Source organism: Falco peregrinus, chromosome 8 (assembly GCF_023634155.1).
Source record: "Falco peregrinus isolate bFalPer1 chromosome 8, bFalPer1.pri, whole genome shotgun sequence".
NCBI lineage: Eukaryota > Metazoa > Chordata > Aves > Falconiformes > Falconidae > Falco > Falco peregrinus.
Window position 1 is genome coordinate 22,139,831 of NC_073728.1, and position 15,451 is coordinate 22,155,281.

The window sequence follows — 15,451 nt, forward strand, 5'->3', positions numbered from 1 at the left end:
TTAAGTAGTACAGAAGCAGCATCTTTACCAAGGGAAACCATTAGTTTTGTGAACGGAATACTGCATACATGTTATTTTCTCTCTTCCTAAACATTTAAAATCATTGTGTATTACAAATTCTAGGACGAGAAATCCTGACGGCTAATAGAGTGGAAAGTGTTGAAGATTTGGCCTTTGACTGGATCTCAAAGAATCTATACTGGACAGACCCTCGATACAGGAGCATTAGTGTAATGAGGCTGGCAGATAGATCTAGGAGAGCTATTGTTCAGAATTTAAATAATCCTCGATCAGTAGTGGTTCATCCTGTTATTGGGTAAGTTTAGCTTTGATTTTCACTTGAAACTGTATGAACAAATTAATGGTTTAAGCAGAATTGGTGAGGTTAGTTTTACATCTTGTTCTGTATTTGTTTGGATTTTTATTTTTTTGCAAAATACCAGATCTTTTCAGTTCTCTTGTGTTTATTTTGTTTGTTTTATTCTGGCCTAAGATTCAGCACCCAGAGGAAAGGGCAAGGTTGTATGGATTCTGCATGAAAGAAACACTCAAAATAATTCTATTTAAAAGCACCAGTTTTTTTCTTTTACTCCTATGTGTTGATAAACAGGCAAAAGAACTTGGTTTCTTTGTGTCACTCACATTAGAAAGCTACTTCTCATAGCTGAAAGATAAAGTTTTCGAAATGATTTTTAATGTATTTTCAGTTCCCAGAACGCTAACCTTGGTTCCTTTATTTTGTCTATCTGAATTTCTTTATTTGAAACATGTTAGATACCACTGGGTATATTTGATACAGACCTCACAATATGTGATTCTGTGTACATAAAATGAAGTCCTGCTTTTCTTTGATGGAAATGCTTAACTTCCAATTCAATACTCTGTTATTTGGCCATGCCAGAACAACATTTCTTTGACAGCATAGTTCAGCTTCCTACTGCCATACTGCTAAATTTGTAAATTCTTGGATATCGACTTTTCATGTTTACTGACCAAATATACTATTTTGGAAGCAATCTCATAAGAATAGTGTTGAACTTAGATCCTTGGCTGTCCCAACCTTTTTTGTTTGCTGCTTTGTGAAGTTATTTAACACTAGCTTCAACTCTTTGACTGTAGGCCTAAGTCAAAAGGATCAGGAGAAAAATTTTTTGTAATATTCGTGCTTACGTGTAAGTGTTACCTGAAAGATGCTTTTTTGCTTGATTCTTCCTCCCTGTCAGTACTTAAATAAAATCCTTAAAAATTTTAAGTTATGGATATTTTATATCTAAAGGGACAAACCACTTCCAAAGGTTTTGCAAGTTGTTCTGCACAGGATAAATATTAATTGTTGGTGCCACTACCAATTGAGGAGAAGGATATGGTCAACATAACGTGGTAGTTTTTTTAAGGTATGTGAAGATGTGGCACAAAGAAGGATGGTAGTGCTGTGCAAATGTTTGTTCTGTTTAATTACGTTATATCATTGGGTTTATGTGTCTTCTGACATGTGTCCTTTCAGGTATATATTCTGGACAGATTGGTTCCGTCCTGCAAAAATCATGAGGGCCTGGAGTGATGGGTCCCATGCCTTGCCAATTGTGAATACAACGCTAGGCTGGCCTAATGGCCTAGCCATTGACTGGAGGTAAGGACAGTGCAGAAGACAGAGAAATTTTTTAGCTTTTTGAGTAAATGTGTTTCTTCCTTTAAACTGTTAGGGATCAAAAATAAAAGAATTGTGTCAGATTGTGTGCATTGGCACTTTCATATTGAAGACCTTATTTTTCAATTTGTTGAAAAGCCTGTAAAATGTAAGATTCTCTCAGAATCCCTCCCCACACATTCCAATAGCCTCTTGTCAGGTTTAAGATTATTTGAGAAAATGTTAGTGCTTCCTAATGGACATAATGTCACTTGAAGAGATATGACATTTTAATTATTTCTAGTTCTCTAAGGCTGTACTGGGTGGATGCTTTTTTTGATAAAATCGAGCATAGCACCTTTGATGGACTGGACAGACGGACTCTTGAACATATTACACAGATGACTCACCCATTTGGCCTTACTATTTTTGGAGGTAAGTTTGGCATTGAAAATTATTATCTATTATTATCACAGATTTTTTTCCCACATGATGATCTGTGAGGATGTGAGCTAAAAAAACATTGCCTTTGTAATACTGCTTTTCCAAAAAAAAAAAAAAAAAAAAAAGCACTGTTGAAAGTTTCTATAAAAAATAGGTATATTTAGTTTTGCTTGTTTTCAGGACTGTTTTGATGTGTATTTGTGTTTAGTTTGAGGCAGATCAGGTAACTCCTTTAGTGCAACAAGGCAGATATGCTCTACTTACTATTGCAGCTTCCAAGGTGTGCTACTCATGCTGGACAACCAAGGTAAATGACCTCCCTAGAGATGATCAGCAATTTCAGGATTTTATTTATTGTATGTAGAGTTTTTCAACGGATTTGTTGTGTGTGAAGAAAGATGTCAGCATCAGACCCATTTTTGATTTTGCGTAAAAAATACCTTCAATGATATCCTAAAATTTTCTGGAATTGTCCTAATGACTTATAAAATTCCTTACAATTTGAGATGTCAGTTGAGTCTGTTATATTGCAATTTAAGTGAAATCTGAGAGGGCTTTTTCTAAGTTATGTCTGCCTGTGACTGAAGGACTCACTTTGACTATGTTAGTGATAAAAGTCCCTTTGTCTTTTTCATGAAACAGGTATGAGAATTATTAAATTTACATGAAAAGCCTTGCAGGTTTTTTTTTTCTCATGATGCTTGATCTTTTGTGCCATATTGATCTGTAATTGTTATATGTTAAATGTCTTTCAAAACAGGTTATGCTTATTTCACTGATTGGAGACTTGGTGGAATAGTTCGAGTGAGGAAGTCCGATGGAGGAGAAATGACTATTATTAGGAGGGGCATTAGTAACATTATGCATGTTAAAGCATATGATGCTCACTCCCAAATAGGTGAGCTCTTTTATTGTACAGATGAAAGACATAAAATAGGGAATAAGAGGCAAAATATCAGGACAACAGGTTTCCACTCTCAATTTTAGAAATGGCTTTACTGAACTGTAACTGACATGCAGGGGAGGCAGCACAGGCACTTGCAATCACACATCGTTAATCTCACTGTTTTGTGACTGTACGCAGTTTTCCTCCACCACTTCTGTTACTTTAATAACCTTGTAAAATGAAATTATGATTCCATTGTATTTTGTGTAATTGTATCACTGATTACAACTTTGTATTTCTCTTTTTCTAATAGAAATTTTAGTTAACTATTTATTTTGAGGAATTGGGTAAATGTTTATTAATGAAACTACTATTCTTAGAATAATCACTGTGCACATCTCTATTTTTTTTTCTTTTCACACCTGAATTCTATGTAATTCTGTGATCTAAACCAAGGATTTGGTATTGTAGTTAATGCACTAGAACACCCAATGCACTCACCAAATGTATGATCAAACCATGTGCTAAGGTTCACCACCTATTTGGTGTCCAAAGATTGGATCAGGTCTCCCAGCCTTGCTCAGACAAAGGTCCTTTTTTGTGTTAGTATACATGTTTCCAGACAGTTGCTGAAAATTGGCTGGAGTTTAATAGCGTGTTCTTGGCTTCCATAAACATTTGTGTCAATGAAGAGTATATGGAATGTGGGATTTATTATTATGACTTAGTATTACTGTCAGTGACCTTGACTCTGTTTTGCAGTGTATGCAAAACCAGGATTTGCTATGGCATCTTTTCTTGTAAAACATGATTTTAGTGTTACTATGCACTTTTAGTAGTTCCAAAACTCTTATCGGTAGTGTATACATTGATCTTCTCTATCACTTTTAAAGGCTCTAACTACTGTAATAGAGGAACAAATCCTAATGGAGACTGCAGCCATTTCTGCTTCCCAGTACCAAATTTTCAGAGAGTTTGTGGTTGTCCTTATGGCATGAAGCTGGCTTCAAATCAGTTGACATGTATTGAAGATCCATCCAATGAGCCACCCACTTTGCAGTGTGGCTCCTACTCATTTTCGTGTGGTAATGGAAGATGTGTGCCTCAATACTATCAGTGTGATGGTGTTGATGATTGCCATGATAACAGCGATGAACAAAATTGTGGTTCTTTAAGTAAGTAGTCCCTGTAATTTACAGTTTAGTATTAGTTGTTTGCAGTTCAGAAAGTTTAATGGGTCCATCTGATTTCACTGGAATAAACCCCATTTTTTTAGGGTTGCATCTGTGGATAAACCCTGAAATATACTTGGGAGATTAGTTACTTTGGAAATTATTTGGGTAACTCATGGAAATATGGGATTCAACACTGGCCACCCAGAGAATGCAGGAAAATATTTATATCTCATTAGTTCTCAAAATTCAATTTACAGAGTAACAAAAAATTACCTTCTAAAGAAAAAAGCTGTCTTTATTCTTAGTGTGTTTGTAAATTTTAAAAGATATTGGAATATTGCTTTCTTGTCTTACTTTGATGCATGGGAACAGACAAACCATCTTAAAGATGAAGACTTTTACAAACTATCACCATAAGAAAAATAACAAAACCATATGCATTGTCTAACCTTCCTCTAAGATTAGAGCAGCACCTTTTACTTCATTTAACATCTGAATAGAAATGTTACTGTTTTCATTAGGTTTGGGCACATCTGAACTATTTGTTACATCTAGATTTTTACAGTGAAGTGGATTAGAAACACATTGGTTGATTTCCTGGTTTTAGTGTTAAGTGTCTCACACAAGTGAGATTACTGATCAAGTAAATTGAGAGAACAATGGGATAATTATAGTCAATAAGATATTGAAGTGTTCTTGGTTTTTGTGACATATTTGGTGCTTCTTTTTTCAGAGTGAATTGTTTCTTTTAAATCACAAACTAAGAAAATAGGACACATTAAAAAAATGTGCTGCTTGATGCGTAGGACTAACTAGTGTGACGAAGATAGAAGCTTCTTCTTAGTGGGCTATTTTAGAATAACTAGAATGTCTTTTGGGAAAAAGGAAAGTATAAAGCCTGGCTGCTTGAAGAAATTATTTTTCTTGTTCTTTAGATTGTTTTGAAGTGCTTAAGTATTTAGTAAATTCTTGCAGTTTGAAAAAGCTTGTAAGTATTCTATTCAGTTCTGCAGCGTGTTGTATGATAGACAATTTCATTTTAAGCAATGTGCATTTTAGAATTTGATGCATATTTTAGACATTCTGTAAGTATCCTAAATGTATTGAATGCTCTGGCAGGGATGGCAAGTTTTGGGGATCTTTATAAAAATGTCCTCCTGTTCTGTTTTTTATTTAGACAATACCTGTGCTTCATCAGCTTTTACCTGTGCCAGTGGACAGTGTATTCCAGGTCGCTGGCGTTGCGATAAACATAATGACTGTTTTGATGGCAGTGATGAATTGCATTGTCCTACACAAGGACCCACTTCATGCCCTGTAACCATGTTCACCTGTGATAACAGAAGATGTATTCCTAGGATCTGGCTATGTGATACTGATAATGATTGTGGTGATGGGTCAGATGAAAAAAACTGCAGTGAGTGTCACAACTGTCTGTTGTTTTTTACATAACTGTGTATGTCTACATAGATATGTCTGTTGGTGTAAGGATGATAAATGAAATTAGGAAGAAAGAACTAATATCTAAGTTAGACTAATACCTTGCAGGCCATAAGATGTGGAAAACTCATGTAATCTGAACTACCAGAGCCAAGTAAAATGCAGAAAAATAATTAAAACCAAAAAAAGGCGGATGTGATAGTTATAATCGTGGTGCTGCGTAATGCCATTCGTTGTAATTTACAGCAAAAAGCAGCTAAAGCTTAGATGTTCTAGGCACTTATTTAATGAGTGATGCCAGTAATGACTAATGGTGTAGTCAGCTAATCTAGTCTGGAAGTTTTTACCAGAAGACAGATGGTAGTTTTTTTGTACAATTTTTTTAGTTTTATTTACTATTGTGTCGAATCCTCTGTTTGTTTTGCATGAGTCCAAGCCTACAGATGAATAAACAGTTACCCGATACTAATGTATTAGGGATTATAATCTGTGATTGCTAGTTGTGCATTACATGCTGCAAGTTAGTGATACTTTCTACTGTCTCAGTACTATGCTGATTTCAGAAGAGAGAAAAGGAAGACTTCTGCATTTATTGCCATTCTTAATAGCTTTCACAGGTACTTGTGAACCCAGGCAATTTCAGTGTCCGGATCATCGCTGTATTGACCCATTCTATGTTTGTGATGGAGATAAAGATTGTATGGATGGTGCTGATGAGCGTGGCTGCAGTAAGTGTTTTGTTGAATGCCTCTTTATTGTTTGCTCACTCTTGCCCCCTGAGGTGTCTTTGGTGACATCATATTACCAGCTCCAAGATAGCAGAATGCATAATAAACCTATCCATAAATTAACACTGCTTGTGATGCCTGTATTAGCATTTTAGTAAGCTTTTTGCTCTCTAGACTGGTTGCAGAGGGCTGAAATCTTCTGTTTTCTGTAGATTCCAAGGTCACTGCGTTTTCTGTGTCCCAGGAAAATCATGGTTTTCATTGGAGCTTGGACTCCTGATACCATATCTGACTTGGGCACCTGTAGAGAATTTTGGTGCAGTCTAGCTCTATAAAATATATAAATAACATCAATAATGTTTTATTTTGTAGTATATAACTGCAGTGCCACAGAGTTTAAATGTCTAAGCGGAGACCAGTGTATCAGCACTTATTACCAGTGTGATGGTGTTTTTGACTGTAATGATCACTCAGATGAGACTGATTGCCGTAAGTATATTGAAGCTGAAAGAAAAGCTTCAGTTATTAGATGATGCTTCTGAAAATCTCCTTTATCTGCTATATGAAATAATTGGCACTACTGTCCTTAAAACTTCAGCATTCTTTTTAGGGAAACTTGCCTATAAATCGTTTTCTGAGCAGAAATTTCAAACACAAGCAGGTTCCAGCTCAAGAGTAGATTTTTCTGGCAAAGAGTAGAGTTTGCATTCCTTTTGCCTCTAATGTTTTATTTTGCTTGGCACCTCAGTCTCAGGGTTTTAAAAGAAAATTAAGAAGTTTATTCATTTAGAAAACTGAAAACCTTGTATCCATGAGAGTTAGATTGAACCTTTTCCTTGAGTAATTTTGTACATTTATGTTACTTAAAATGTTGCAATGCAAGACTTTGAATACTAGTCCCAGCAAGTAATTTCATATTGCTTTGGGCATGTACGTAGATACCAATATCTAGGTATTAATATATGCTTGCTCAAAATACAAAAAATGGTTGAATTGCCTTGGTCACCATATTATAAAATATGAGTTAAACTGGCGAGTCTGAAATGTCATGTAGATTGAATGACTGTGATTCTATGGCCTCATGTAAAAGCAACACAGTTCTTAATAGTATTGTATTTACTTATGCATACTTAACTGAACGTAGTGATTTTCCTTCTTTGTCTAAAATTGAAAGAGCTTCTGAACTGTTGAATGTCACTGTTTTAGCTACAAGACCACCAGGGATGTGCCACCAGAATGAATTCCAGTGTCAATCAGATGGCAATTGTGTTCCTGCTAACTGGGAATGTGATGGCCATCTTGACTGTGCAGATGGCTCAGATGAACATCATAGATGTCCTGTCAGGACCTGTCCTCCATCTCTATTTCACTGTGATAATGGCAACTGTGTCTATCGAGCATGGATCTGTGATGGTGATAATGACTGCAGAGATATGAGTGATGAGAGAGACTGCCCTACTCAACCTTTCCGGTGCCCCAGCTGGCAGTGGCAATGTCCAGGTCACAGTATCTGTGTGAATCTGAGCAAAGTATGTGATAATTCTGCCGATTGTCCGAATGGAGCTGACGAATCCCCATTGTGCAGTAAGTTACCGAGCATCCACTATAGCCTGCTATGTGCTATAGCTTCAGAAAGAAATGGAATATTCAGCATGCCGTATTTAGTATAGCAGTATTTCTCGTAGAAATTGTAAGTGTGCTGAAATTAGAGCTCAAATTACTAGGTGGAACTTGATTGCAGTGAAAGGACACTATGATGATGACTGATGAATTCATGAGCTATGTCCAGTCTTGCGCTCTGAATTCAAATGTGACTTCCACTGACTTCAGTGTAGGTTTTCATACAGCAATATGGGGATGAGCTTTGTGTTCGTTCCTGAACACATTCACTAAAGCATGGGATGCTTCAAGTTCAGATGAAATGTGATTCAGTCTCCTTAATATTTTCTTTTAAATTTCTAACTTCAAAAATCATGGAAAAAAATCTAAAAGCTCACATGTAGCCAGAATTTTTATTTATGTTGATTATGAATTGATTTAAGCATAACCTTTTTCTTTCTTTCCTTCTTTCCTCCTTCTTCTCTTTAATCAATGCACATTCTCAGATGAACCTCAGCCAGGTATGATTATAAATGACTTCATTGTTTATTAATACAATTATAGGTTTGGTGTGGTACAGTAGATTTTTTTATATTTCTAGCTAGTTTTTAAAAAATTGTTATTAATACTTAGACAACCACCTGCTTAGCATTTGTTTAATGGCATTCAGTAGCATACCATGTTGTTACTTGCCTTTACGTGCATTGTGTGTGTTATATTTTGCCTAAGGGCCTCAATCCAGTCTCAATTGCATAACTGATGATTGTGCAGTCATGTTTTAGCAGAAGTCTTAGGCTAGTAATGTAACTGCAAAGTATTAAATTTAGCATAAGAAGCTTTTGTTAACTATTTGCTTATTTCCTTCCCCAACACCATTTCAGATCAGGAGAGCTGCTCTGACAATAATGCTGGCTGCACTCATGAATGTATTCAAGGACCTTTTGGAGCTCAGTGTACCTGTCCTATTGGATACCAGCTTGCAAATGACTCTAAGACTTGTGAAGATATTAATGAATGTGACCCTCCAGGCTTTTGTAGTCAGCATTGTTACAATGAGAGAGGGTCTTTTAGGTGTTACTGTGATGAAGGATACGTTCTAGAAACCAATGAGAAGACTTGTAAAGCAGCAGGTGAGGAACATTGGATGTCTAGCTGTCCATTGCTCTGTGTCTCTTAGGTGGTACACTGACCATACAGAGGAGCCATATACCCAGTGGAATTTATCGCCACAACTTTCCTGGTTTAGGGATATGCTCAGGTTGTGGAAGATACTTGCAATTTACCTGCAAATAAGTTTGGCCCTTACTAATAGGGAGTTTCTCACAGTTTGCTGTGTTTGTTTGCTACTCTTCAGTTGTTTTTCAGCAGTTTATCAGTGTAAGCTGCTGCACCGCAATCTAATCACAGCAGCCTGTGGTTTTCCTTGATCTGTTTAGTCTCCTCCCTGGTCCCCATGCGGTCTAAAGGCAGGTAAAAAAGAGCAGGCTGGCTAAAAAGGAGGAAGAGACAGGCTGAGTAGAGTAACTGGTGATACAAAGAATGCTGGGGTTTGAGTCAGAACGGGAATCTGAGAGTGGCTTATGGAGCAATGAGGGTTGGATGTCAGCAGCAAATTGGTTGGACAATGGGAGAGATGACCTGACACCCATATATGAGACTGGAAGTGGAGTCTAGTAGAAAGAGCAAATGATGGAGAAAGGCTGGAGAAAAGCCAAGGTAGGTCCAAAAGTTGGGATGCACAGACCAGGTATAATATATCTTGGCCTGAGAATTGATTTGAATTTGTCCTTTCGATATGCGTATCTAGATACAATAGCTTTAATGCTATGAAGACATGTCAAATTATTTGGTATTTCTTTTTCTTACAGAATTACTGTTGAATAGTTTATTGTTTTATTTTAATTTCTTTTCCTTTGTCAGAGTCTGGGAATCTTCTTTTGCTTGTGGCAAGTCGTAACCAAATCATTGTGGACAACATCACCTCTCAGTCACACAGTATTTATTCTTTGGTTCGGGATGGGAGGAATATTGTGGCTATTGATTTTGATTCAGTCACAGATCGTGTCTTTTGGTCTGATACAACACAAGATAAAATTTGGAGTGCTTATCAGAATGGGACTGGCCGAAAAATAGTAAGTTTTGCTGAGTTACTCTTGTCTTTGCTGCGGAGAGGAAATGGAAGATGCTGTATCTCCAGTTAACAAAGGGGATAAGGGAAATCTCAACATCTTAAGACGACAGATAACATAGATAGTGGAAACAATTTTGTAGATACTAAGCCAAAATTTCATACAGCTTTTTGAAAAAGAAAACTGAATGCTTTCAAGAAACCCTTTTTTAACGTCAGGCTATAAGTTAATTTTCCTATTAGTAGATGCCAATTTTCTTCAATAGACTCATTCAAGTTAGTAGGAGTGTTTAAATATATGCTTTGTCAGCACTTTGCATATGTACATTGTGACTTTCTGCATAAGAGACCTAGAAAATATTGGAGATTTTGTTCCCCGTTTTCCATATCTGTAGAAGTGGAAAGGATAAACATTTAATATGAACTAGTTTGTGATCTCTCTCTCTCTCCCTTCCTCTTAATTTTTGTTATTAAACAGGTGTTTGACAGTGGTGTCACCGTGACTGAAAGTATAGCAGTAGATTGGGTAGGTCGCAATCTTTACTGGACAGACTTTGTTCTGGAAACAATTGAAGTCTCTAAAATGGATGGGAGCCACAGGACCGTGCTGATTAGTGAAAATATAACAAACCCAAGGGGACTAGTGTTAGATCCCAGAACTGAGTAAGATTTTTTAAAAATGTTTTGTTTTGAAAAGATGCATATTTTGTGATATAACAATATTAAAATTTGAGATATGTCCAAATTGTGTTGTAATTATAAATGACAAGTGGAAGAGAAAACTTAAGATGATTTTTTTTGAAATAGTGTGCTTGCAGAGTTGACTTAATATTTGAAGTCATATGGTAATTATTTGTAATCTGTTGCTCTGTTTCACTATAGTAAGATTCCCCGTGTGCCGCCTCCCCCCCAACAGATTTTCTTAAATCTGATTCCTAGTTAAGAGCTATTAATTCAAAAATCTGACATATCATTATCAGTTGGTGGTATACCACAAACTTCCATGTAATATTGTATGATATGCTTACCTGGGAAGGAACAGGTTCCTTCATAGCCTGAAGTCTAAAATAATTATCTATACTATATTAATCTTATCACAAAAGCACCTTCCCATTTCAGATAGCAAGTGGCATAGAGTAAATGGAATGTTATGATGCAAACTGTTAATATACAAACTTACTGCTTTTTAAGCTCTTCAGTGCCTTGAGCTCTGTTTACTGCCAGCCATGTGGGTCTCTTCAGTTATAGTGCTGTTGACATTATCAATGCATGCCTGTGAAAGTACAAACCCATATAAAATTATTATTTGGCAACTGCAGAATCAGATTATAATCAACTCTGAAAAACAGTGACAACAGTAGTTTCTGTATGCTGCTATTATTGACAAATGAAAACAGCAGTAGAAGTATTAATTTTTACAACAGAAATTATGGTAATATCTTAGGTAGGCATATTGCTGAAATAAGTAATTTCAGTATCATTGTGTAGGACTCTTCTTTAAAAGGTTGTTTCTATTTTTTGGCTAATGAGTCTTTGTGTAACATTTCTCAATAGGGAGCTAGGTGTTTTTTTCAGATTGGTAACTACGAGTTACTTTTTTCAGTGCTCATGTAATGTTCTGGACTGACTGGGGCCAAAACCCTCGAATTGAAAAAGCCAGCATGGATGGCAAAATGCGAACAGTGATTATTAACAACAAAATCTACTGGCCTAATGGACTCTCCATTGATTACCCAAATAAACTTCTCTATTTTGCTGATGCTTATCTTGATTATATTGATTTTTGTGATTACAATGGAAACAACAGACGACAGGTGGTTGCAAGTGATCTGGTAAGACATTAATAAGAAGCCATTGTTTACCCATGGTCTTGCTGATAGTACTTAAAAATTTATTTGGGCTGTCATAGACTTGGATGTATTTTTCCTCAAAGTACTTAGGTGAAGCAGATATGAAGTATTTCAGCTGCTTGTTGCAGCTGGAAAAAGGAGAATTGCATATCCTATTCATAGTTTGTCAGGTGATCTTCAACAGAACCTGGAGCTGAGGGTAGACCTCGTGCTTAAGATGATTCTCATTTGTTCTGTCTGCATGCGTGAAGTCTAAAGGTGATTATCTGACACTGCTGCTACTGGCTGGTGCATTTGCTGTAGGCAAACAGTTTGAAAATCCTGGAAAACTTTCCTTGGTCACCTTCTGTGAGTGATGATTGCTACTGTTCTTGACAGCAGTGAAGGGTTTGGTGCTGCCAGGACTTGCTGTGGGCAAGGCACTTCATGAAGACATCCCCCTTACAAGTGATCTCCAAGTGAGGTGCTGCTGGCAGCTCGTAGCACTGTCCCTTTACTAGCACAATAGATCAGATAGATGTTCAGGTGGTACACATAAGCTGGTATAAATACCACATGTATGTTTTCAAGAATTGAACCTTGGAGCTTTTGATTTTGGCTAGAGAGACAACTCGTGATACAGGAGCTGGTACAATCTTTCTTGACGCACTCCTAGTTTCCTGAAATTTAGATAAGCCACGTTCTTCGACCCTCTGGTAAATTATCGGGGAACTTGTCAGAGATGCAAGGTCTTAATGGGTCCATAACTCTCAGTAGACGTTTCCTCTTGTGCCCTTGAAAATCTGCAATTTGGTCTTTATTTGTTGGTTTCCTGTGTTCTGTTCCTACAGTTAGACTGCTTTGTTAATTCCTCATGCTGTACATCTCACAGGGTCCATTTAGCATTTTCATTTTAAGAAATGTATATTTCCCCCATAATTAATGTCTTGTTTGTAGGGAATACATGCTATTTTTTACTCTTCTGCTGAAAAATCTCTTTTGAGACACAGCTGCTTTTTTTCTTATTTTTAAAAATTATGCTCAGCTTTGTTGTTACTTCATTGCAAGCTTTACATACACAAATGTACAGAACTAAAGTTGGTAATCATCCTTGCCTTTTAGATACTGCAGCATCCACATGCTTTAACTGTCTTTGAAGATTTTGTGTACTGGAGTGACCGCTATACTAATCGCGTAATTCGGGCCAATAAATGGCATGGAGGAAACCAGACAGTTATGATTTATAACATTCACCAGCCTTTGGGGCTTGTGGTAGTCCATCCTGTAAAGCAACCTAGTGGTAAGTTCAGCAAAAGAACCTGACAAAAATAAGTCATGCAGTAGTGTCATGCATAGACACTCCTGGAATCAGTCTTGTTAGCAAATGGGCTGGGTTTAAACAAACAAATATTTGATACTATTGACTTGCAGCTGAAGGTCATTTTAGCCTGCCCAGCCTGCTGAACCAGCTTGTCCAAGCTGCTGTTTAGGGAAAGCAATGCAGACAGCATGTAGGCATAATGACTAGCCAAAAAGAATAATAGGGAAGTAATATGCCATTTCCTTGCACTGTTTTGAATGTTTTTGTAAGAAAATTGGAGCATTCTGAGAAAGCATTTTAATTTTTAAAATTTGTCTCTGTGGCATACCAAAATCAGTATGTTAGTAATATCATTCTTTTAGATAAGATTACTGTTATCAACCTTCTGTGAAAGCACTTTTGCATTTTACTTAACGAAATAATAATAATAATAAATAAACCCCTTTGTTGCATTCAGGATTCCCTCTGAGATCGTATGCAGGTGAACTTTTGCATCTGAAAGACTGGAAAAAAAAAAAGACTATACAAAAAAAAAAAGTTATTTTTCTTTCTGTTAGATAGACTTATCTTCCAAATCAGACTTTTCATCATTTCATGGTGTGACTTGAAGAGTGGGAAGTATATTTACACAATATTGTCTTTCATTTTTTGCTGTATTTCTTGTGTATGGAGTGTTTCTGATTATGAAATAAAAAAGTCATTGTTATATTATTAGTGGTGAGGGCAGAGACTTGCATCTGAGTAAGGGACTAGTAATTATAGCACTATATTTGTTTTGTTAACAAAACCTTCCTCAATCATGTTCAGAGCTAAAACTGCTTAGCATTCTCACTGCAAATTGCTCAGTCACCAGAGGGTACCATTAATTTATGCATCATAGTTCTGGTTTAAGAGGTTTTGTTTCAAAACCCAAGGTTTTAAAAAACTTTCTACCACTGATGGAGAAAATTGTTTTTTTTTTTTCTTTCATTGTGTTAAATTAGTACATTTTATGATTTTTCATTTAGAATTGTTCTGTTGTACTTTATATGGCCAGACAGAAGAGAATAAATGACTTGCAAAATAGCAAAACATGCTAATGTTTACAAATTAAGAAATAATTATTTGCTGATTGAAATTCCAGACACAGTATTAAAACTGTCATCCACTGTTCTTTTTTGTAAATTATTAGATCTTACACAAACTAGAGTTTAGATTTGTTACACTGAGATGAATAATTTTCTTGTGGTTTGAGTCTTGAGTTTATGCCATTGTTTTATTGTCATTTTATTAACTTGTTTCCAGTTCTTGTTAGTTTTTATATTAAGAACAATTGTGTCATTTTCTGGAACTTCCCAGCTTCTTAGAATAATGCTTGCTGCAATTGCTAAGGATGATATACTCAAAATCAGATCTCTGTTTTCTTATGGAGATGGTTCATAGTGAAAAATTCTCTTTAGCAGCAAGTTTGTGAAAGTGATCTAAATGGTTGAATTGTAGTGTATAGTAATAAAAGCACTCAGTAGCGACCTCCTTCACTGTCTTTTTTACATTTTACAAGCTTAGAATGACAGTTTCAAAGTGATCCAAGAAATTGAACATTGAACTTCCACAACCTTTGAATGAGGTGTAGGCAACAACTTTATCTCTTTGGTTTTCTCCAAGAAGCTTCAGTAAATAATTTAAATCTAGAAAGGTTAAAATGATCAAAGACTCAAAGTCCTACAGGCCTCCTGGTGCTGTTAGGAGAAGTTTGAAAAGGATTTAAAAAGATTTTTCTATGATGTAAAAAAAATTGAAAAGACAGCTGTGATAATGATACTGGTTTTACATAACAGCGTATAGTTACCCTGTTAAGAGTGTATTGTATTGCTTGTGGTTTTTGGAAATAATTTTTTTATTTTAAGGAAACAGCAAAACTGATTTAGTTCTGTGTTGATAGTAGCCATAAGATTGAGTAGTCTTTCCAGTCACTCAATTGTTACAGTTGCTAATGTTTCCTTTTTCAGGTATCAATTCTTGTGCATCATCCCCCTGTAGCCACCTCTGCTTGCTTTCTTCATCTGGACCGCTTTTTTTTTCCTGTGCTTGTCCTTCAGGATGGATTCTTTCTCCTGACAGCAGGAACTGCATGAGAGGTAGGGCAGTAATAACGAGAGGTTGAAAAAAAAAAAAAAAAAAAAGACCTGAGACTGTCAAATCCATTCCTCTGTCAGACAAAAAGCACACTTCAGGTCTGTGGGCTGGTACTCATGAAATCAAAGTTCAGGGCCATTTCAGGCATCACTCATTTAG

The 15,451-nt window shown here is 36.2% G+C and overlaps 1 protein-coding gene across 4 annotated transcripts in view; it reads left to right on the top strand.

Moving 5' to 3' along the window:
• LRP2 (LDL receptor related protein 2) overlaps positions 1-15,451 on the top strand; it is a 128,162-nt gene that overhangs the window by 48,281 nt on the left and 64,430 nt on the right. For all 4 annotated transcript variants that reach the window (XM_027786337.2, XM_055812720.1, XM_027786339.2 and 1 more), the window contains exons 17-31: positions 124-316; positions 1,505-1,630; positions 1,932-2,062; positions 2,832-2,969; positions 3,851-4,132; positions 5,310-5,549; positions 6,181-6,300; positions 6,673-6,789; positions 7,507-7,884; positions 8,781-9,029; positions 9,820-10,031; positions 10,506-10,690; positions 11,631-11,859; positions 12,979-13,156; positions 15,166-15,294. In XM_027786337.2, the coding sequence (XP_027642138.1) occupies positions 124-316; positions 1,505-1,630; positions 1,932-2,062; positions 2,832-2,969; positions 3,851-4,132; positions 5,310-5,549; positions 6,181-6,300; positions 6,673-6,789; positions 7,507-7,884; positions 8,781-9,029; positions 9,820-10,031; positions 10,506-10,690; positions 11,631-11,859; positions 12,979-13,156; positions 15,166-15,294 (2,907 nt within the window). The remainder of the gene's footprint in view (positions 1-123; positions 317-1,504; positions 1,631-1,931; positions 2,063-2,831; positions 2,970-3,850; positions 4,133-5,309; positions 5,550-6,180; positions 6,301-6,672; positions 6,790-7,506; positions 7,885-8,780; positions 9,030-9,819; positions 10,032-10,505; positions 10,691-11,630; positions 11,860-12,978; positions 13,157-15,165; positions 15,295-15,451) is intronic.